This window comes from Mastomys coucha, chromosome X, assembly GCF_008632895.1.
Source record: "Mastomys coucha isolate ucsf_1 chromosome X, UCSF_Mcou_1, whole genome shotgun sequence".
NCBI classification, from domain to species: Eukaryota; Metazoa; Chordata; class Mammalia; order Rodentia; family Muridae; genus Mastomys; species Mastomys coucha.
Window position 1 is genome coordinate 144,148,415 of NC_045030.1, and position 21,838 is coordinate 144,170,252.

Consider the following 21,838-nt stretch of genomic DNA (forward strand, 5'->3'; position numbering starts at 1 on the left):
TAGAACTCTGTAGACCAACCTGACCTCAAACTTAGAGCTTCATCTTCTGCCTCATACCTTTAATCCCAGCACCCTGGATGAGGCCAGCCAGAACTATATAATAGAGAGACCCTGTCACAAACAAAAACAACAAAAAGTAAGCCTTTCTTTAGGTTATTAAGAAATCCTTTCTTCCTGTTATGCCAGAGTTTCTTCTAGTAATTGATGTAACTTTGCTTTTATATTTAGCTCTATAATCCATATTAAATTTACTTTTGTGCCTGATCTTAGGTAAATCCTTAACTCTCTTCCCCTAGTAGATAGCCATTTATCCTGACACAATTTATTATACTATCTGTTCTCCACAAATTTGAAATTCTTACGGTGGAGTATATTCCCAAGTCTGCTGATTTCTTAGTTTTTCTTTAAAACATATGTCTATTTCTGTGCTGAAACCATGTTGTTTAGGTAATTATAACTATATTGTATGCTAATATTTGATAAAGAAAAATTTTCATTGTCTTATTTCAAGATTTTAGGGGTGAGAGAATTTTGGTGCTGCTTTACTGTAGCCCAAGGTGGCCAGGAACTCATGGCAGTTTGCTTGCCTTAGCCACCCGGGTGCTAACATGCCCTCTGCTTCAAGATATTTTTAGTTTTTCTTGTATACCCTGTGAGAATCAACCCATTTGTTTGGGATTTTGTTTGGTTTCACACTGACTTTTTTTTGATAAACTGGTGGTAGGGAAGGTGGTTGTATTAGCAACTGTGGTGATGCATTCCAATAATCCTGCACTTGGGGAGGCTGAGACAGGAAGGTTGCTGTGTTCAAGGACAGATTGGGTTGAATAACAAGACCCTGTGTCACAAAATAGAAAAAAAATAATGAAGACATTGAGATGGGTGGGGTGGTACATATCCATAACCCTAGCACTTGGAAAAGGTGCCACTTATCCTTGGCTCTATAATGAACCTGGGTTGCATGAGATTCTGTCTCAAGAACCCCAGACAAAACAAGGTATCAGTAGTGGGTCTTCCCTCTGAGCAATGTTGGTGTTAGTTATGTGTTTCAGTAGAATTTCAGTTTTCTTTCTTTCTTTCTTTCTTTTTTCAAGACAGGGTTTCTCTGTGTAGCCCTGGCTGTCCTGGAACTCCCTCTGTGGACTAGGCTGGCCTCAAACTCAGAAATCTGCCTGCCTCTGCCTCCCAAGTGCTGGGATTAAAGGCGTGCACCACCACTGCCTAGTGGCCCTTGAGTATATTCTTTATTATTATTATTTATTTATTATATTTAAGTAGACTGTAGCTGTCTTCAGAAGAGGGCGTCAGATCTCATTACGGGTGGTTGTGAGCCACCATGTGGTTGCTGGGATTTGAACTTAGGACTTTCAGAAGAGCAGTCAGGGCCCTTAACCGCTGAGCCATCTCTCTAGCCCCGGAGATTTTATCTATGTATTTTATATATATGATGAATACACTGTAGCTGTCTTCAGACACACCAAAAGAGGACATCAGATCTCATTATAGATGGTTCTGAGACACTATGTGGTTGCTGGGAATTGAACTCAGGACCTCGGGAAGAGCAGTCAGTGCACTTAACCTCTGAGCCATTTCTCCAGTCCCAGCCTTGAGTATATTCTTAAGTGATTATTTCATAGCTTTGTTGCTCTTCTGAGCATGACAGGTGTTTTTTTTGTCTGTGGGGAGGCAGGATTTTTTTTTTTTTTTCGTTTTTTGAGACAGGGTTTCTCTGTGTAGTCCTGGCTGTCCTGGAACTCACTCTGTAGACCAGGCTGGCCTCAAACTCAGAAATCCGCCTGCCTCTGCCTCCCAAGTGCTGGGATTAAAGGCGTGCGCTACCACCGCCCGGCTGGAAGCAGGATTGAGATTGGGTCTCATGATGTAGTTTAAGCTGGGCTTGAACTCATTGTCATGTTTCACTCAGTCTTCTAAATGTTGAGATTACAGGTATGCACCACCAAATCCAGCTCCAGCTAGTTATTTTTAAATTACATTTTCTTTTTAAAGTTATTTTTATATGTGTGAGTATTTCATCTGCATGTACATCTGCATGCGTATGCTTGGTAGCAGCAGAGGACAGAAGAAGTCATTAGATTCCCTGGAATTAGGTTTACAGGTAGTTGTAAACCATTATGTGGATGAGCCATCTCCCCAGCCCCTTAAATTATATTTTTTAATGATTATTACTGATGTCAGAGTATTAATTTCTATCAAGTTCCTTGTCTACTCTTATTTTTTAGTAGATTTGCTGGCTCTTCTAAATAATCATGTAGTCTAGCCTGTAATTTTTGCTTTTATCTCCTTTAGGTTTTTTTTCTGCCTATACCTATTGAGATTACAGTTGTAGGTCCTGTGCCTGGCTTATGAGATCCTGGCTATGGATCAAATCTAGGGCTTTCTGTCTGCTAGTCAAGCCCTCCATCAGTTGAGCTGCAGTCCTAGACCTGGCTTATTCTTGGCTTGTTAATCATTATTTATATGGAAGATGGCTTAACCTCACTTGTAAGTTAAATGTTAACTGAAAACATACTGAGGGCTGAAGCTGTAGCTTGGTGAGTATTTGCTAATGTGCAAGGCTCTGGGTTTGATCCTCTGTACTTCATAAAAAGAAAACAAACTAAGACTCTTTAAAATCCCCTTGGAATGTTAAAAATCAAAATATTTGATAAGACTTTTTGTTGTCAGGGGTATAAGGCAAAAGATACATTATTGCATGTGGAAGTTTAAATTGCTATAATGGTTATGAGAAGCAATTTTGCAACATTGTATAAAGATTATATACATTTGTTTTTATATATTAGTATATTTCAATGAAAGTTAAAAATGTATATATATATATGTATGACTGCTACAAATATATATGTATATATATATGTATATATACACATGCAATGAAATATTTATATAGCAAAAAATTTGAATGCTACAGAGTAAGAGCCATCTATTTGCTGAAAAGAAAAAAAAAAATACCCTGAGTCATGACTATAAAAAAAAAGAACCCCAGCATTCAGAGTTCAAAGATAGCCTGGTGTACATAGGCATATTTGTCTCAAAACTCCAAAACAAGAAGAAAAAAGCTTAGTGATTTGGGCGTGGTGTTATTTACCTATAGTCCCAGCTCTTGGGAGACTGGGGCAAAAGGATGGCTTTGAATGCAGAATTTTCTGCCAGCTTGGGTAATGTAGCGAGGCTTTGCCTCAAAATAAAAACAAAACACCCCAAATTTAGTGTAAACTGGGCCAGATAGTACAGGCCCATAATCCCAACTAGTCAGAAGGCTGAGAGGGGAGGATTGCAAATTCAAGGTAGACAATGGACTATGGACTGAATTCAAGCTATCCTAGGCAACTTAATGAGAGCTAGAACTCAGTGGTAGAACACTTGTCTAACATGTGGAAGGTCCAGGCTCTAGTAATGCAAACAAAACAAACAAAAAACATCCTTACTGTATACTATACTTTTAGGGGGTGCAAAGAAAGAGACTTTGCAGGTACTCAGTGGTATGACACCTGCCTAGCTTGTGTCCATGTTCTGAGACCCTAAAATACATCGCCAGCATTGAAAAGCAAATGAAGAAATATGGTATTAAGCATTGTGGCACATGCTTGAAAAGCCAGTACTTCTTAAGAGGCTGAGATAGGAGGATTGCTGAGTTTAAAGTCAGACTGTATTACATAGTAATTACCAGGCTAGCCAGGGCTACATAGCAGTACACTTTCAGAAATGAAAACAAACAACCCCCCAAACCTAACAGATAGTTCACACATGATAAAAGCAAAAGCTAATAGAATGGAAATGTGGCAAATAAAACTAGTAATTGTACTATATTACAAGTTTGACAACAAGGACTGAGTTTTGTTCTTTTATTCTTAGATGTTGATTTAGTGACTATACATTGGTACTTGGTGGTTATTGTTATGAAAATATATGTATAAGAAAGACATAAAATTGTAGGTCAATTAGCAGTTTCATTAATCATGATATTTTTAAAAAGAAAAAATGTGTTAGCTTAATGAAGCAAATAGATATTATCTTTGTCATTCAAGGGCTCCAGCTTCCATGTAAAGGTTTAGACCAGTAGTTCTCAACCAGTGCTTTGCAACCTCTTCTGGTCTTCTAAGATCACCAGAAAACACAGACATAATATTGTTAATGGACAATTTTTACTGTTTAAATATGTCTTCTTTTCAGTTATTATAAAGGTTAAAGAAATCCTTTGACCCATTGGTTGATAAAGTACTATCTTGTTTTAAGGTGAGAGTCATATTAAATTTATTTCTTAACTCCGGGGCTTAAGTAATCTTTCTTAGTCTCCCAAGTATTTGGGATTACTGGTGTGCAACAATGTACCAGATCCAGGTTGGGTTTTTTTTTCCCCCATGGGTAGAACTAAGGTAAACTACCTGGGAAAGTTACTTTGAACTTTTAAGTCAAGTACTCCAAACTTATATAAATGTGTTGAGGGAATAGAGGTGGGAATACAAATTTGTGAGTCTCTGTCTATAACTTGGGTTTCTATAGAAGTGTTTTATAGTTGCTTTTATATATATTTTCCTAGGCTTAGTTTACTATGTTACCATTTTACAAAAGAAAAATGGTTACATTTAGGCTATACTATATAGCTGTGAACTTAATAGGTGATTCCAGGGCTGAGGAAACTCCAGATTTGAAGTCTGATTTTTTTTTTTGTAAACTTTTTGTTGTGCCACATTTCTATATTGTTGAATATAGAAGAGATATCATGTTCACTGCAGCATATCTTTTCAGCAATGCCAACATGATTTATTACTGGAAAGTCTTTTAAATATATATTTTGTTTCTGCTTTCCTGAATTGAGTCTCCTTGAGAAACCATATGTTTCGTCAGTATTGTTGAGTAGTGTTTTATTTTTATTTACCATTTTTACATTTATTTGCTTATCTATTTGTATATGGAAATAGGTATGCATTTATGAAGTCAGAGGATAGTTTACATCAATCAGTTCTTTCCTTTCCTAGGCTCTGGGGATTGAACTCAGGTTGTCAAACTTGGCAGCAGGTACTTTTAACTGAAAAGCCACCTCAGTGGCCTTGAATAGTGCTTTAATGCAATGCTGCCCTAGGGGATATTAAGAAGTAAGAAATAAAAGCTCTTATCTATTGATTGTTGTATTGTGCCAGGCACTGTGCTAAGTACTTTATATGCATTTTAATATTAGTCCTGTGAAATTCACAAATGAAGTTAAAAAATGAATGTGGTTAAGTTATTGGCTGAAAGGGACTTGATTCCATGAGGAAAATAAGTGAAAAGGAGGAAAAGGAGCTGCTATTGGATCCATGAGGAAGAGATCAGAACATGGATGCTTAGTGATGTTCTTTGCCTGGTTTCAAAAGATTTATTATTATCAGGAAGAGGAGGAAGAAGGAGGGGGGGGAGGATTTTGTGCAGTTGGGGACCAAATCCAGCATCTTCTGTATGTTAGGTAAATGCACCACTATACAGCTATACCCTTGTCCTAGAACTCAAGGACAATAATAATTTGTTATTACTCTTGTTATTGTTGGGCCTTTTCCCTCTTAGTGGCTATCAACCTTCCTAATGCTATGACCCTTCATACAGTTCCTCATGTTGTGGTGACCCTAGACTATAAAACTATTTTGTTTCTACTTTGTAACTGTAATTTTGCTACTCTTATGACTCTTACTGTAAATATATGATATGTAGGTTATCTGATATGTGACCCCTGTGAAAAGGTCCCCCTCAAATGGGTCTTGACCCATAGGCTGGGAGCCACTGTTATAAAGCAAGAACTTTTTAAAATAAAGGAATATTTTATTATAGACAGACATAGAAGAAAAACCCCACAAAGATGGGAGTGAGAGGGCAGTATAGTTTTTTAAAACATATTTGATATTATAATGGCTTTGAGTTTAGTAAAAAAACAAAATTGGTAAGATTTTGTGTTTGTTTGCTTTGAAACATGAATCCTAGGCTGGCCTGATCTTTCTGCTTCTACCTACCAAGTGTTGGGATTACAGGTGTGTATCACTACACTAAGCTCTAAATGTGTGAGCCAACCTTCCCCTCTCTCCCTCTCGCATTCCCTCCTCTTCCTCCCCTTTTCTCTCCTTTCCTCTCTTTCTTTTCTTTTTTTTTAAAGATTTATTTTATTTATTTTATGCGTATGAGTACACTGTAGCTGTACAGATGGCCATGAGCCATCATCTGTGTGGCTGCCTGTTGAACTCAGGACCTCTGCCCCGCTTGCTCTGGCCCACTCACTCCAGCCCGCTCACTCCAGCTCCCGCTCTGGCATAATACACTGTAGCTGTCTTCAGACGCACCAGAAGAGGGCGACAGATCTCATTACCGGTGTTTGTGAGCCACCACGTGGTTGAGGGGATCCGAACTCAGGACCTTCGGAAGAGCAGTCAGTGCTTTTACCCTCTGTGCCATCTTGCCAGCCCCCTTTCCTCTCTTTCTTTTGAGAAAGGGTCTTACTATGAGGCCCTGGCTGTCCTGGAACTTACTATGTATATTAGACTTCTCTCAAATTCAAGAGTCTCCAGCCTCTGTGTCCCAAGTGGTGGGATCATAGGTGTACCCACAGTTCACTCAGTTTAAGGTAAAATTTGTACAAAAGATTCACCATTAGAAAGTCAGTCTTAGAGGAACCAGAGTCCAAACTCTTTCAGGTATTTGAGCCCAGGCCCAGCAAGATAGTGACATTCCATCTCAAAGAGAGAAAAGGTTCCCATTGTAAATGTTCATAGTTCATTATTTTAGTGAATTTATAAGGTTCTATAGGCGTAATTACAATCAATTTTTACTATGATTGCTTTTTTGTTATACTGGGGGCTGAAATAAAGACCTCACATCCTATTTCTGAGCTATTTCTCCATCTCTATTTTGTTTTGAGATAGGATTTTGTTAAGTTTCCCGGGTAGACTTGAACCCACTCTGGTAGCCTTTGGGTTTGAACCTACCAAGTGACTGCTATTACAGGCCTTTATCCTGGGCCAGATCTGCTTTTGTTTTTTGAGACTAGGTGTTTTATGTATCCCAGGTTGGCTTTGAATTTGAGATCTTCCTTCCTTAATCTCTCAGTGCTAGGATTACAACAAGCATTTCTACAACACTGGGCTTTGGCTGGTGCTAAACATATATTTTACCTCTGAGCTATTTCTTTAGCTCTGCAATCTAATTTTAAATAGTTACTAGGTGACAGTTAATTTTGATCGTCAACCCAATTGGATTGAAAAGCACCTTCAAAATCAGTGAAGCACATCAAAGGCATTCATTTCCAGAGAGGATTAACTAAGTGGACAGTCTCATTATATATACTGGGGGCCTACATGGAATAAAAGGGGGGAATCATACAGCACAACCATTCTCTCTACATTTTTTTCTTTTTGATACAGGTTCTCATTGTATATCCTTTCATGTTCTGAAACTAACTTTGTAGATCAGGCTGGTATCTGACTCACAGAGATCCTCTTGCCTCAGCCCCGAGTGCTGGAATTAAAGCATGTGTCACTATACTCAGCTCTTAGAACTTTTTAGCTGCTGTGATGTGAACTGTACGATGGCCTCTGCCATGACAAATTAAAGCTTCTGACCGAGCCACAATAAATCTTTTTCCCTTAAGTTGTAAAGTATTTTATCATAGCAAGTTGAAGCCTGACTAAAGTATACCATTGCCTTCATGGTCATTTATCTTATTGCGCTAGCCCTAGTTATTTTCTGTTCCTAAATATTTTCATTTCTGGACAATTCATATAAACAAAATTATGAAGTATGAGACATTTTCCTCTGGCAGATTTCACTTAGTGTAATATTGTTAAGTCTTACTTTTGTAAGCATTCATGACATTCCTTTGTATTGTGAGGAGGTCAGAGGACAAGTTGGTGGAGTCTGGAGTCTGTTCTATCTTTATGTGGTTTCCAGGAATTGAAATCAGGTTTCCAAGCTTGAGTATTAAGTGCCTTTACCCATTGAATTATTTCCTTCTTTCTTTTGAGACAGTCTTATGTAACTTATATTGGTCTCAATTTGCTATGTGGTAGAGTATGACCTTAGACTCTTGCTTCCCAAATGCTGAGATTACAAGTGTATGCTGCTATCCCAAATATATGTATATATATATATGTATATATATATACATATATATGTATGTATATATGTGTGTATATACACACATACATAAAATTTAATTAAAAATTTAAAACTATCTTATGTGTCTGAGTGTTTTTACCAGCATGTATACGTCTGTGTGACATTTGTGTGTCTGGTGCCAATAGAGGCTGGAAGGGAGATTGGTCCTCTGGAAAAGCAACCAATTCTCTTAACCACTGAGCAATCTCTTCAGCTCAGTCTTTTTAAAGTACTAACCATTTATTTATGTATTTATTTATTGTGTGTGCACACGTGTGTACTTGGACCATAGCACTCATGCAGAGGTCAGAAGAGTTGCAAGAGTTGATTCTACTTCCTTTATGTAACTTCCAGGGATTTAATTCAGGTTTGTCAAACAAGCCATTTTGTTGGTCTACCATGTCTGGTTTTATATGTACTGTGTATCAAACCCAGGGCTTCCTCAGTTTGACAGACAAGTTTTGGTGTCATGGGGTAATTCTGTTTAACTTTTTGACGAACAACCACACAATGTTTCATGTTTAGCTGTACCATTTTACATTTCTACCAGCAATGAATGAGGGATCTGTTTTCTCCACATCTTTGTTAATGCCAGTTATAGTCTTTTCTTATTGTAGCCAAGTAGTATTTTGTTTTAGTTTGATTTGCATTTCCCAAATTAGTAATGTTGTATTTATTGGGTAGTAATTCCTTATCTGTACGGGACCTAAGTTTCTATTACATGGCTAAAACCATAGTACTGAATCCTATAAAAGTGTAAGTTTTCCTATTCCTATGTACATGTACATAGGATAAAGTTTAAGTGGTAATGTGCACCAATAATAAGATAGAACAATTATAACAAAATGCTTTAATTCAATTGTACCATTATATTTAAAGCTGACTGCCACTGGCAAGATGGATCAATGGAGAGAGGTGCTTGCTATAGAAGCCTGGTGGCCTGAGTTTGATCCCCAGAATCTGTGTAAAATTGGAAGTAAAGAACTCCACAAAACTTACTAAACTTTTTTTTTAAAGATTTATTTATTTATTATATGTGAGTACACTGTAGCTGTCTTCAGAGGCACCAGAAGAGGGCGTCAGATCTCATTACGGGTGGTTGTAAGCCACCATGTGGTTGCTGGGATTTGAACTCAGGACTTTTGGAAGAGCAGTTGGTGTTCTTACCCTCTGAGCCATCTCTCCAGCCCCTAAACTTTTATTTGTAAGGGAAAATACCAGAATTATTGAAGACCTAAGTTATGATTCAAATCCGGTGACAGTTTTATGAGGGTGAAATATTACCATTACTTTTTTGTTTGTTCATGTTGCTTTTGAGATAGGGTCTATGTAGCCCAGAGTACCCATAACTTCACAGTCTTTCTATCTCAGCTTCTCAGGCACTGAGATTATAGATGAACACCTTCATATCTGAGTTAGTACTATAAAAATATGCTTATGGTGGTTCGAATGAGACATCCCTTATAAGTCTTAGACATTTGAATACTTGGACCAGTTGGTGACTATTTGGGGACAATTAGGAGGCCTTGCTGGAGGAAGTATGCCATTGGGGGTGGGCTTGGAGGGTTCAGGAGCCTTGCACTATTTCGAGTTTGTTCTCTATGCTTCCTGTTTGAGATGTAAGCCCTCAGCAGCTGCTCCAGCCAACATGCCTGCTACTTGCTGCCATGCTGCCTTGCCTTGATGGAATCTTATGCCTCTGGAACAGTAAGCCCAAAAATAAATGCTTTCTTTTTTAAAGTTTTCTTGATTATGATCTTTTACCATAGCAATAGAAAAAACAAACAAACAAAGACAGAAGTTGGTGCCAGGGACTGCATTATTGCTGCGATAGACCTGACCATGTAGTTTTTTTGTTTGTTTTTGAGGAATGTGGAAGACTTTGGACCTTTGAACTAGAAAATTGGTTGAATGCTATAAACAGAGCTTAATGCTCAGTCCTAGTAGGATCTTAGAAGCCAGTGGTGCTGGGAGCTGTGCTGACTTCAGAGGCCCAGCTTAAAAAGTTTCAAAGGGGAACAATAATAGGAACTGGGATAGAGATCATTCTTGTTGTATCTCTTGCAGAGATCTGGGTTCAGTTCCCAGCACCCACATGGCAGCTTATAGCTTTCTATAACTCTGATTGAAGGGGTTCCACAACCCTCTTCTCATTTTTGTAGTCTCTAAGCACACATGTAGTATGCATACATATAAGCAGGCAAAACATTCATACACATAAAATAAAAATCAACAAATATTCAAAACCATAATGGACTAATTTCTTTGATGGAAGAGATTTCAAGTTAACCTGTTGTGGTTATTAGTAATCACTCTTATGGAGGCCTATAGTGAAAGAGAGCAAATGGGGCAGAGAGAAACTCAAAATGTACACTTTGAAGAGAACACCACAGCCAAGGCTTGTGCTGGAAGAGCTAGGGTGATTAAGGCAAGGCCTGATCTGCATTGGGGAAAAGGCAATGGTGCCCTCAAAGTAAGACCTCATGCAGCTAAGCTTCCACCTTCTAAGAAGAAAAGGCCTAAGAAATATTCTGTTATTGGAAAAAAAAAAAAAAACAAGTCAAAGAAGCCAGGAATGTGATTGAAAGGCACCAGAGTTCACCCCAAGTGATTTCTGGCTTCAGGTTCATGAAGGATGCAGGAGTAAAGGGGTTGTGGAATCTTCTGTAGTCTTTCTTTCCTGTGTCCTAAGGATGTGCATGAGGCTAAAATAAAAAAGTAGATGGAGAAATGGCTCAGCAATTAAGAGTACTTGCTGCTCTTGTAGAGAGCAGGGTTTAGAAAGCCACTGAGACCAGGCATGTGGTAGGGGTGTCCCTGAACAGAGAGGCCATTATGTGAAGCTGTGAGTGTGAAGTCTGGGATTGCCTTGGAGACCCTAGGGTGTTGCAGATGCCAGAGTTCTGAGATATCTGCTAAGAAGAACTGTGTGCTGCATGCAGGGAATCTAAGATACCTGAGAGAGGTGGGGGGAGGTGTGCTGCAGTTAGTAAAGCTGGGAGGTAGGGTCATGTAAGCCCTTTGACATAGTGCTACAGAATTTGGAATTTGCCCTGCTGGGTTTGGGTTTGCTTTAGTCCAATTTTTTAAAAATATATTTTCTTTGCTCCCTTTCAGAGTGGTAATGTATATTCTGTACCATTTTATGTTGGAAGTATGTAATTTGCTTTTTGATTTTACAGGGGTTACAATTAAGAGATTGCCTGAGTCTCCGAAAAAACTTTGGACTTTTAAAACAGTGCTGAAACTGTGAAAGACCATGGGGACTTTTGAAATAGGACTAATTGCATTTGCTCCACAAAACTGTGGAGTCCAGGGAGTAGGATATGGTGGTTTGAATGAGCTGTCCTCCATAACTCTTGAGCATTTGAGTACTTGTTTCCCAGTTGGTGGTTACTTGGAGGAGGATTAAGAGCTGTGGCTTTGGAGGAAGTATGCCACTGGAATGGACTTTGAGGGTTCAAAAGACTCCGCCATATCTAGTTTGTTTTCTCTGCTTCCTGTTTGAGATGTGATCTCAAAGTCTGCTGCCTCCTTCTGCACTGCCTCACCATAACAGATTCTTATCTTTGGAACGATAAGCCCAAAGAAACCCTTTCCACATAAGTTGTCTTGGTTGTGGCACTTTATCACAGCAGTAGAAAAGTACGACAATGCTATAATAAATTTATATAAATGGAGTACTTTTGCTCCTTCATTGATTTTTTTCTCTTAACTTTTATTACATTATTTACATGTGTGTGCACTAGCACATACTATGGAGGCCAGAGGACAATTTTGGGAGTCAGTTCTCTCCTACCATGTGGGTCCTGGGGATTGAACTCAGATTGTTAGGCTTAGTGGCAAGTACCTTTACCACTCACCCATCTCACCCATCCCCACCCCACTTATGTTTGTATGTGGATTTTTTTTCCTGAGGTATCATCCTGTAGCCAACAATAGACTTGCAGTCCTCCTGCCTTAGCCTTCCAATTACTGGGATTTAGGTGTGTGCTACCATGTCTGGCTTTACTCCCAGCCTTTTCTATTACTTTTGGACTGTAGGTCCCTGAATGTGACTGAAACTGTGAAAGTAAAACTACAGAAAAGAGAGACTTTGCTACATGTTCTTTAGAAAATACTCAAACCCTTTACCCGTTTTGAGGGCATAGAGTGCTAATGACTGACCCCAGGGTCTTGAACATGTTAAGCTGTGTATTTTAAAAATCGGTTTTCATGTATTATTTGTCTGCTTGTTTTATGTTAAAACAGGGTCTCACCAAGTAGCTCTGGCTGGCCTAGAGCTCTCCATGTAGACCAGATGGTATTAAACTCACAGAGATCTGTTGCATCTTATTTGCATACATTTCCTTCTACTTTATGGGTTGTCCTCTCTTCTTTAATGATATTCTTTGAGATACAAAAGTGTAACATTTTTATGAGATAGTTTCTTCTCCCCCCAGCTCTCTTACTGACTTGTAGGCATGCTTTGTTGCTTTTAAAAGTCATGTGTATGGATATTTTATCTGCATGTCTGTCTGTACCATGTACATCCTGGTGTCTGAGGAGGCCAAAGAGGGAACTGGATTTCTAGGACCTGGGGTTTCAGACTCCAGTGAGCTTCCCTGTGGATGCTAGGAGTCGAGCCTGTGTCCTCTGGAACACAATTAAAAGCCAGTGCTTTTAACCAGTGAGCCATCTTTCCTGCCCCCTGGTTTCTTTTTCAAGATACATTCCCACTGTGTAACTCAGACTGGTCTTTATTTAGTTTTGGCAGATTGTCAACTCATGGTTGGCCTGCTGGTGCCTCCTGTCAATTTATTCTTCAGTTGACACTATGTTTGGTTGTTGCAGCTGGGAAAGTTTGCCTGGCCCAGGATAACCAAGATTTATTCTGGTATTTTCTTCTAAGAGTTTTATAGTTTTAGTTCTTATCTTAGGTCTATGGTCCACTCTGAATTAATTTCTATGCGTGATATGGGATGGGGATCCAATTTTACTCTTACATATACTGATTTGCGTTGTCCAGTACCTTTAGCTGAAAATACTCTTTACTCATTGAATAGTCTTAGTTTCTTTGTTGAAAATCACCTGACAAGAAATATTAAGGCTTACTTTTTAGCTTTTCATTAATTTTTTTCTTTGATTTGTTTCCATTGTTATTCTGTTGCTAATTTCTAATTTAATTATTTCCCTTAGCAGGCCTGCCTTTCTTCTTTTCTTCTTCCCTCATGCTCTTCTCATCTTCTTCTCTTCTGCTTCTCTTCTGCTTCTCTTCTACTTCTCTTCTGCTTCTCTTCATCTTCTTCTCTTCTGCTCATGTAGCCTAGACTAGTACTCTTCAACCCTTTATGTAGAGAAATAACCTTGAGCACATTACCTTGTCTCCATATCTCAAGTCTTGAGATTATAAGCATACATCCCCCTGCCCAGTTAATGTGGTACTGGGGCTCAAACTTACGGCTTCCTTCATGCTAGCTAAGCACACTACCAACTGAACTACATCCCCTAATTAAATTGTTTTATTGTAGAAGAAAAAGTTATTGATACTTGTTTTATTGCATAGCATATGATGTGTTCAAGAGATGCCTCATCTGTGCTTGAAACAAATTCATATTTGCTCTTGCTAAAGAGAATGTTTTGCAGATGTCAGCTAGGTTAGGTTGTTTGATACTGTTGTCCAAGTATTATGTTATTGAAGTGTCTGGTCCTGTCTTCAGTTTGTTAGGTTTTATATCATATATTTTAGGGGGATGTGATTGTTAAATATATGTGTGTATAGGCGTATAATTGTTTCCTCATAAAATATCCCTTTTCTCTAGTATTTGATAACAGCAAATTGTGCTTTTAAAAATATATTAGAGCCTGAATAAGATTTTAGGGTTTGGTGGGCTAGAGAGGTGCCTAAATGGTTGAGAACTGGCTGCTTTTGCAGAGGACCTGGTTCGGCCACATGGCAACTTATAATCATCTGTAACTGCAGTTCCAGAGGATCTGATGCTTCTTCTGGGCACAAAGCATGCACTCTGTATACAGATACATATGCAGACAAAACAATTATACACATAAAATAAAACATGATTTCAGAGTTTTGGGGCTAAAGAGCTGGCTCAGTGTTAAGAGTACAAGGGCCTGGATTTAGTTCCTAGCGCTCACATGGTACTGATAACTCTTCACTACTTTGCTTACAGGGTATTTGATGCTCTCTTCTGACCTCTACTGGCTGAGGACTGAGGATTGCATTCATGGTCTTTCACATGCTAGGCTATTGCTCTATTTCAGAATTACAACCCCATCCCTTTTCAACTTTATTTTAGGACAGGGTCTTGTTATAGTGGCTTTCTGGTCTTACAGCTTTGACCCTTTTGTTTCAGCCTCTGGGTGGCTAGAATTACAAGAAATGGATCAGAGATTTCATTTAGAATGGTTGAAAAAACAGAGTCCTGTCTGTATTTCAAGCTGACCTTGCATTCAGGGTTATTTAGCAGCATCTCTCTGTACATGGGCATGATGGCATGTGCCACCATGCTCAGCAAAATTTGAGGGTTCTCTCTTTTTATTTGCTTGTTTTATAGAGTCTCATGTAGCTGAAGATGGCTTGAACTTTTGATTCCTGCTGCCTTCACCTCAGAGTGCAGGCTCTACCACATTTTTTTCCTTTCTGAGACAGGGTTTCTATAGCCCTGGCTGTCTTGGAATTAGCTCTGTAGACCAGACTGGTCTCTGTCTCCAAGTGCTGGGGTTAACTGTGTGCACCACCACTGTCTGGATAGAATTTCAGGTTTTTTTGTTTTTTTTGTTTTGTTTTTTTTTTTTTGTTTTTTTTTATGGAAAAGAGTTTATTGCAGAGTGCAGTGGGGTGCTTCCAGGAGTGACAGTGGACTGTGATGAGGGGGCTGGACACATTATGGTAGGTTTGAGGGGGTGTACATCATTTGAAAGTGTGAAACAGACATTTGAGAGAAGGCCAGAGAAGGGGATGTGGTAGGCTCTTGGGGTCCTTTCTTAGAGGAGGCACTGGACAGTCCTGTTGTCACCCTGGCACAGCTGGAAGCCCTGAGCAAAGTAACCTTCAGGAATTAGCACCCAGCACAGAGGCAAATCCTGCCAATCCGGGAACCACGAGAGAATCCATCAGAGTCCACAGTCCTGGGAAAGTCTCTCAAGCTGCCATCCTTGCTCTTTGTCTTCTGGAAGTCCGATTCTGGCTAACTGTTGTTTATGGGCTTGAGGACTCAGAAACACAGCCCCCAAAGCCAGCATGGTTTCTGGAGGCAGGCTGCTTCTGAACCCACAGGGTGGTCAGGCACTATGGGGCCAGTATAGACTGCTGGTCCAAGTGGTCTTTTCTAATGGAGTAGCACAACACCAACACTCTTAGGCTGGTGGTATCTTTCAGGTGTGTCAATGGAGATGAATGCAAGGGTCTGTGTCCAAGACTGCAGATGGGGGCTGAGGGGTTTATGGCTGAAAATCCTTGAGGCAGTAGAGCATGGACCCTGGCCAAAGGTACACTGTGTGGGTGTTTCTGAGGGCTCACATGAATCAGTGAGCATTAAAAGAGAAGGCGGCGGCGGCGGCAGGCCCTGAACACTAGAGGCCTGAAGGAGCTGGAGGGCTGGGCTGGGGGCTCTGAGCCTTGGGTCAGGCAAGGGGAGAGAGGTAGGAGTTCTGGGCTGAGGTCAGGTGGTGGACGGCGCCATGTGTTAGAAAGGCCAGGATCCCATCCTCTCGGACAGCCTATCCATGGGGTCTTCTCTGCAGGACTGGCTGAGTTGTCTTTTTCCTCCTCCTCTTCCTCTTTCTCCAGAAGAAAGTTGAAAAAGTCCCCTGGCAGCCGGGTGGTGGTGGCACATGCCTTTAATCCCAGCACTTGGGAGGCAGAGGCAAGTGGATTTCTGAGTTCGAGGCCAGTCTGGTCTACAGAGTGAGTTCCAGGACAGCCAGGGCTACACAGAGAAACCCTGTCTTGAAAAGCCAAAAAAAAAAAAAAATGTTGGATTTATACTTCCATAATGTTTGGAGATGGCAATAACCTCCTGCCCCATAGTAAGTCATGAATATAGTCCTCCTGTAACTTTGTTTTTGAGATGCCCCAACTTCATCTTTTGCATATTAATATTCAGTTGTCCTAGCATCAGTTGTTGGAAAGACTATTCTCTCTTCGTTAAGTTTTCTTAAAATTATTTGACCATCAAAATATGGGTTTATTTTTAGACTATTTTCATTTCATTTTTTTTGGTGTATCTTCCCTTATGGCAGTACTATAATGTTTTGTTTTTGTTTAGGTTTGTTTTATTATACTGGAAGTACTGCCTTAATAATGTATTTTTTATGTTTTGAGACAGGATCTCATGCAGCCCAAGCTGGCCTCAAACTCACTGTGTAGCCTAAGATGACCTTTAACCTTGTTCCTCCTGTCTCCATCTTCAGAGTGCTGAGATTACAGATGTGTGCTTCCAAGCCTGGTTTATGTAATGTCATGGATTTTACACAGGGCTTTGTCATGGTAGAAGAGCATTGAACCTTCTGAACTACATTCTCAACCCAATAAATTAGTAGTGGCATTGACCTCTGGTCTCTACATGTTAACTCAAGGTTCACACATACACATGTGTATTCACAGGCATAGTATATGTGCATGCATAAGCATACGCACATACATACATATACCTCCCATTATCAAAATAAAAAATACTGAATATTTACAAGAGTTAGTGAAGGATTCTGACAACATAATATGTAGAATGTGCCAAGTTTATATTCCTACCCATGTTATATAAGGGTTCCCCTTTACCTACATTCTTGCCAGCATTTTCTTTTCTTTTTTTCTTTTAGTATATTTTTTGTTTGTTTTGTTTTTTAAGACAGGATTTTCTTTGTGTGAGTATGTGTGTGTGTGGCCTTGGCGGTCCTCAAACACTTTCTGTAGACCAGGCTAGCCTCAAATTCACAGAGTGTGTGCCACCACTGCCCAGCAATTTTTATTTTACTTTATGTTTTTGCAGCTAATCTCAGTATGTAATCTTGCCTGGTGTGAAACTTGCTGTGTAGACCAGGATAGCCTCGAACTCATAGAGATCCATCTATCTCTGCCTAATAAGTGGTGAGATTAAAGGCATGGGACACCATGCCCAACCCAGCATTTAATTTCTTGATGATAACATTCTAACTGGACTGAGATGGTGTAGTTTTAATTGGTATTTCATTGATTGCTGAGGATATCAAATTTTCTTTTTCATGTATTTGCCATTTGTATTCTTTTGAAAACTGTCCACACTAGCCCATTTATTAATTGGATGGTTTAGATTTTTGGACATTTTTGTAGTTCTTTGTATATTCTAGGTATTACTCTACTGTATGATGTATTATTGGCAAAGATTTCTTTTTCCACTTTTTTAGGTTGTCTCTTTGACCTGGTGATTGTTTCTTTTGCTGGGCAGAGCTTTTTAATTTCATGCAATGTCATTTATAACTTCTTGGATTACTTCTTGTGTTATTGAGCTCCTTTTCAGAAAGTACATGCCTGTGCCTGTGCCTATATCTTAACCTGTCTTCAATTGTTCACTACCTTTTTTGAGACAGGGTCTTACTATGTAGTCCTGGTTGCCTAGAACTATGTAGACAAGGCAGAGATCTGCCTGCCTCTGCCTTCAAAGCTCTGGAATTAAAGCCACGGACCACCACACCTAGCCTTCCACCTTAGATTTTGAGACATTGAACCTGAAGCTTACTGATTTGCTAGGCTAACTAGCCAACTCATCCTAAGGATTCTTCCTTCTCTGGCTCCTCAGCCCTGGAATTACAAGCACACATTATTGCACCTGGCTTCTCCAAGGGTGCTGAGGATCTAAATGTAGCTGTTCACGCTTGCCAAGTAAGCATTTTACTAGCAGGCCCATTTCCCCAGCCTTCTGAAATATTTTTATTTTGAAAAATTTCAAACATGTAAAAAAAAAGTAGCAAAGCAGTACTCTGAAACTTTGTATGCTGTTCACCTGTATTCCTAATTGGTAGTGTTGTAGCTGCTTCTTTATATCTCAGAAGATGGCAATATAGTAAGTTGGAAGGCAGCCTGGTCTACATAGTTTTAGGCAGCCAGGACTAAATTGTAAGACCCTGTCTCAAAAAATATGGTGAGCGATTAAAGAAAACAATGCACACCAACTTTTATTTTCCATATGTACATGAATAAAAACAGTTATATTTCTTTTGTGATTCTTAGTTGATTCTCTACCCTCAGCTTTCTGAGTAACTAGGACTATGGTGCATTCTATTGCATTCAGCTGGATAGGACATTTTTCCACAATGAATATAGACTTTCAGCTTAAGATGATGAAATTGTCTTGGGATTGGATTGACGTGATGATAGGGCCAGCAAGATGGCTCAGTGTATAAAGTGCTTCCCAGGAACTCACTCATATGAAGGTAGAAGGAGAGCACTAACTCACACAAATAAAAAACATTGTAAGAGGTAAAGATAGCACAACATTGTGAATAATGAAATGCATTAATGCTATGGGGCTCTACATGTGAAATAGTTAAAATAGTAAATTTGATTCTACATATATTTTACCACAAGTCAAAGAAACTAGTTTCAGGTGAATTTGGAATCTTCTGGAAAACATGTGGTATTTTTATTCAACTTATGTATGGCTAAGTGAATTCAGGATTTGGGCACCTGTATTGAATTTGGGGGATTGAAATGAGTTGAGAACCAGGTTTCTGCATATGAAGACATATTGAACTGTATGCATCCTCTGCATATGTGGCAGAGGACTTGCCTTATCTGGCATCAGTGGGAAGAGAGGCCCTTGGTCCTGTGAAGGCTCCATGCTCCAGCGTAGAGGAATGCCAGGGCGGTGAAATGGGAGTGGGTGGGTGGGGTGGGGGGAGCACCCTCTTAGAAGCAGGGGTAGGGGGGATGAGATAGGGGGTATGCAGAGGGAAAACCAGGAAAGGGGGTAACATTTGAAATGTAAATAAATAAAATATCCAATAAAAAGAACTGTATACAAAGTGCTTTACTAGTCACTGTAGCTATATTAAAAATGATAATGTATAGTCACTGAAGTCTTAGTTGCTAAGTTGTACAGCAACAAGAATAAACTTCTTATTAAGAAAGTTTAAGTCATGTTACTTGTTTTTTCCTTAATAATTTCTGTTGTAAGATGATTTTAAAACTATATCTTTTTCATCCTTCAGATTGCTATGGGAATATATGACCATATAAAAGGAGGTGCGTTCTGATAATTCTGATACCTGAGATGTAAGTAGACTGAAGAGTGATACAGGAAAAAGTTTAGTGCCAACATTAGTTACAATGGCCACTGATTCTGGGGAGCCCGCTAGCACAGAAGATTCTGAGAAGCCTGATGGAGTTTCCTTTGAAAACAGAGTTGCCCGGGCTGTTGCACCTCTGACTGTAGAAGCTAGAATAAAGGAAAAATACGGCACCTTTTCTGCTTCTGGGGAAAACATCGAGAGAAAGAGATTTTTCCGAAAGAGTGTTGAGATGACAGAAGATGACAAAGTTGCTGAATCTTCTTGCAGAGATGAAAGGAAAGCTGCAACAAATATTTCAAGAGTAGATAAAGTTCCTACAAATGTGCTAAAAGGTGGGCAAGAAGTTAAATATGAGCAGTGTCCAAAGGCAACCTCAGAATCCTCAAAAGATTGCTTTAAGGAGAAAACTGAGAAGGAAATGGAAGAAGAAGCAGAAATGAAGGCTGTTGCAACTTCCCCTAGTGGCAGGTTCCTGAAATTCGATATAGAGCTGGGAAGAGGAGCATTTAAAACGGTATATAAAGGATTGGACACTGAAACATGGGTTGAAGTTGCTTGGTGTGAGCTACAGGTGCGTATATAATTTTCTTGGCTTTATGAATTCCAAATTTAGCTGCTGGGATTGCCAGAATGATCCCAGATGAAGAGGTAAAGAGCCCTTCCACCATCATTGAGAAATTATGCTCTTATCCTGTTAGGAATACATGCCAAGCTTTTTAAAAATTATGTTCCCCTCAGTGTTCTATTTTTCTTCCTCCTCTTCTTCCTCTTCTTTTGTGGCAACCAGAGGATGGAATCAGGAGCCTTTTCAAGCTAGACAGACAGTCTACCATTGAGATATATTTCCATGCCACTTTTGCCTTTATCTTAACTTTGCAGTGCTGGGAAAAAACTTAGAGCCTTATACAATGAGTTATACCCTTTCTCTCCTCTATTCATTCATTCATTCATTCATTCATTTATATTCTAATGCTAGAGATCAAATTTTGGGTCTTGTATGTGCTACGCAAGTACTCTGCAACTGCGCTATAAAGATACCCAGCCTTTGGAAATACAACTAATATTTGCTTTTCATTTAACATTTATTTTGATACAGGATATGTAGCTCAATCTGGCCTTGAATTCTCTGTGTAGCCTAGGCTGGGTTCAAATTGATGTTCTTCCGGTCTCAGTATCTCTAGTGCTAGCTTCGTAGGCATATGCCAACCATGCTTGCTTTCCTTTCCTGTTTTAAGAACAAAAAGTCTGTGTTGTGACATTCTTTGGGGAATTTTTTTTTATTAGCTTTAGGAAATTCCCCAAATTCTCACTAACATCTTATTTTAAGAATTGAGTGTATATGTCTCATTGTTTGATTGTTACACTACATATTTAAGTGTATCATAGGAATGTATTCAGTATGATATCTACCTTTATTTTTTTCTTACAAAAACGTGAAATTCATATGATATTTTTACAAACAGGAAAGATATTTTTAGACTCTTTGAAAACTTCTTTTGATATTCTATCCTCATACCTTTGAAATTACAGCAAACTGAAATCACCAGAATCTATAGATGTTATTTAGCTCAAGTAGATATCTTTATATAGTACTATTAACAAATGAGGGATAGAACAGCATATAAAGTATTATAATGACAATAGTTTCAGGTAGATATAGGTCAAATATAAGGAGACCAAGACTGATAACTACAGTCAACTCATGAAAAAGCATCAGCATTCATATGGGATGCTTAAAATTAAGATTGGATTTGGGAATATGGCACAGTTTGGTACAGTACTTGCCCTAGCATGCATGAGCAAAGCTTGGGTTCAATCGTAGCACTACATATACTGGGCATGATGGTACATGTCCATAATTCTAGTACTTGGGAGGTGACAACAGGAAGATCCGAAGTTCAAGGTCCTCCTTGACCATGTATAGCCTGGGCTACATGAGACACTTCTCAAAACAACAACAAAAAACTAAATCACAAAATTAGGATTGACTAAAGATAGCCACTACAGATAGGTTGTTGTTTAAATTCTAACAGTGTTTATAAAATACCCAGATTCCACCCATTATAAAGTTATATTGTTTGTCATCTAGGTAGACTAAAATTTAATCTTAAAGAGTTTGATATAGGAAGTTTATTATATTTTATTTGAGACAGGGTCTGATATATTTCAGCTTAGCCCCAAATTCACTATGTAGCTGAGAATGATCTTCAACTTCTGAGCTTCCAGCCTCCACTTTCCAAGTGCTGAGATTGCAAGTATGTACCACCATGCCCAGTTTATTTGATTGTCAGGGACTGAACTTCTCTGCCAGCAGAGCTACACATCTAGACCCGGACCTCCTTGAAGTTGTATGTAGACATCCAGCAACTCGAGCTAGAGTCTGTGAACTAGAGATGCCATTGAAAATCAAAACAGCCGGGCAGTGGTGGTGCACGGCTTT

General features: G+C 39.2%; 1 protein-coding gene across 6 annotated transcripts in view; it reads left to right on the forward strand.

The window, feature by feature from the left end:
- Positions 1 to 21,838, forward strand: part of Wnk3 (WNK lysine deficient protein kinase 3) — a 149,132-nt gene that overhangs the window by 26,331 nt on the left and 100,963 nt on the right. For all 6 annotated transcript variants that reach the window (XM_031369026.1, XM_031369025.1, XM_031369023.1 and 3 more), the window contains one exon: positions 19,318 to 19,969. In XM_031369026.1, the coding sequence (XP_031224886.1) occupies positions 19,436 to 19,969 (534 nt within the window). In that variant the 5' untranslated portion in view covers positions 19,318 to 19,435. The remainder of the gene's footprint in view (positions 1 to 19,317; positions 19,970 to 21,838) is intronic.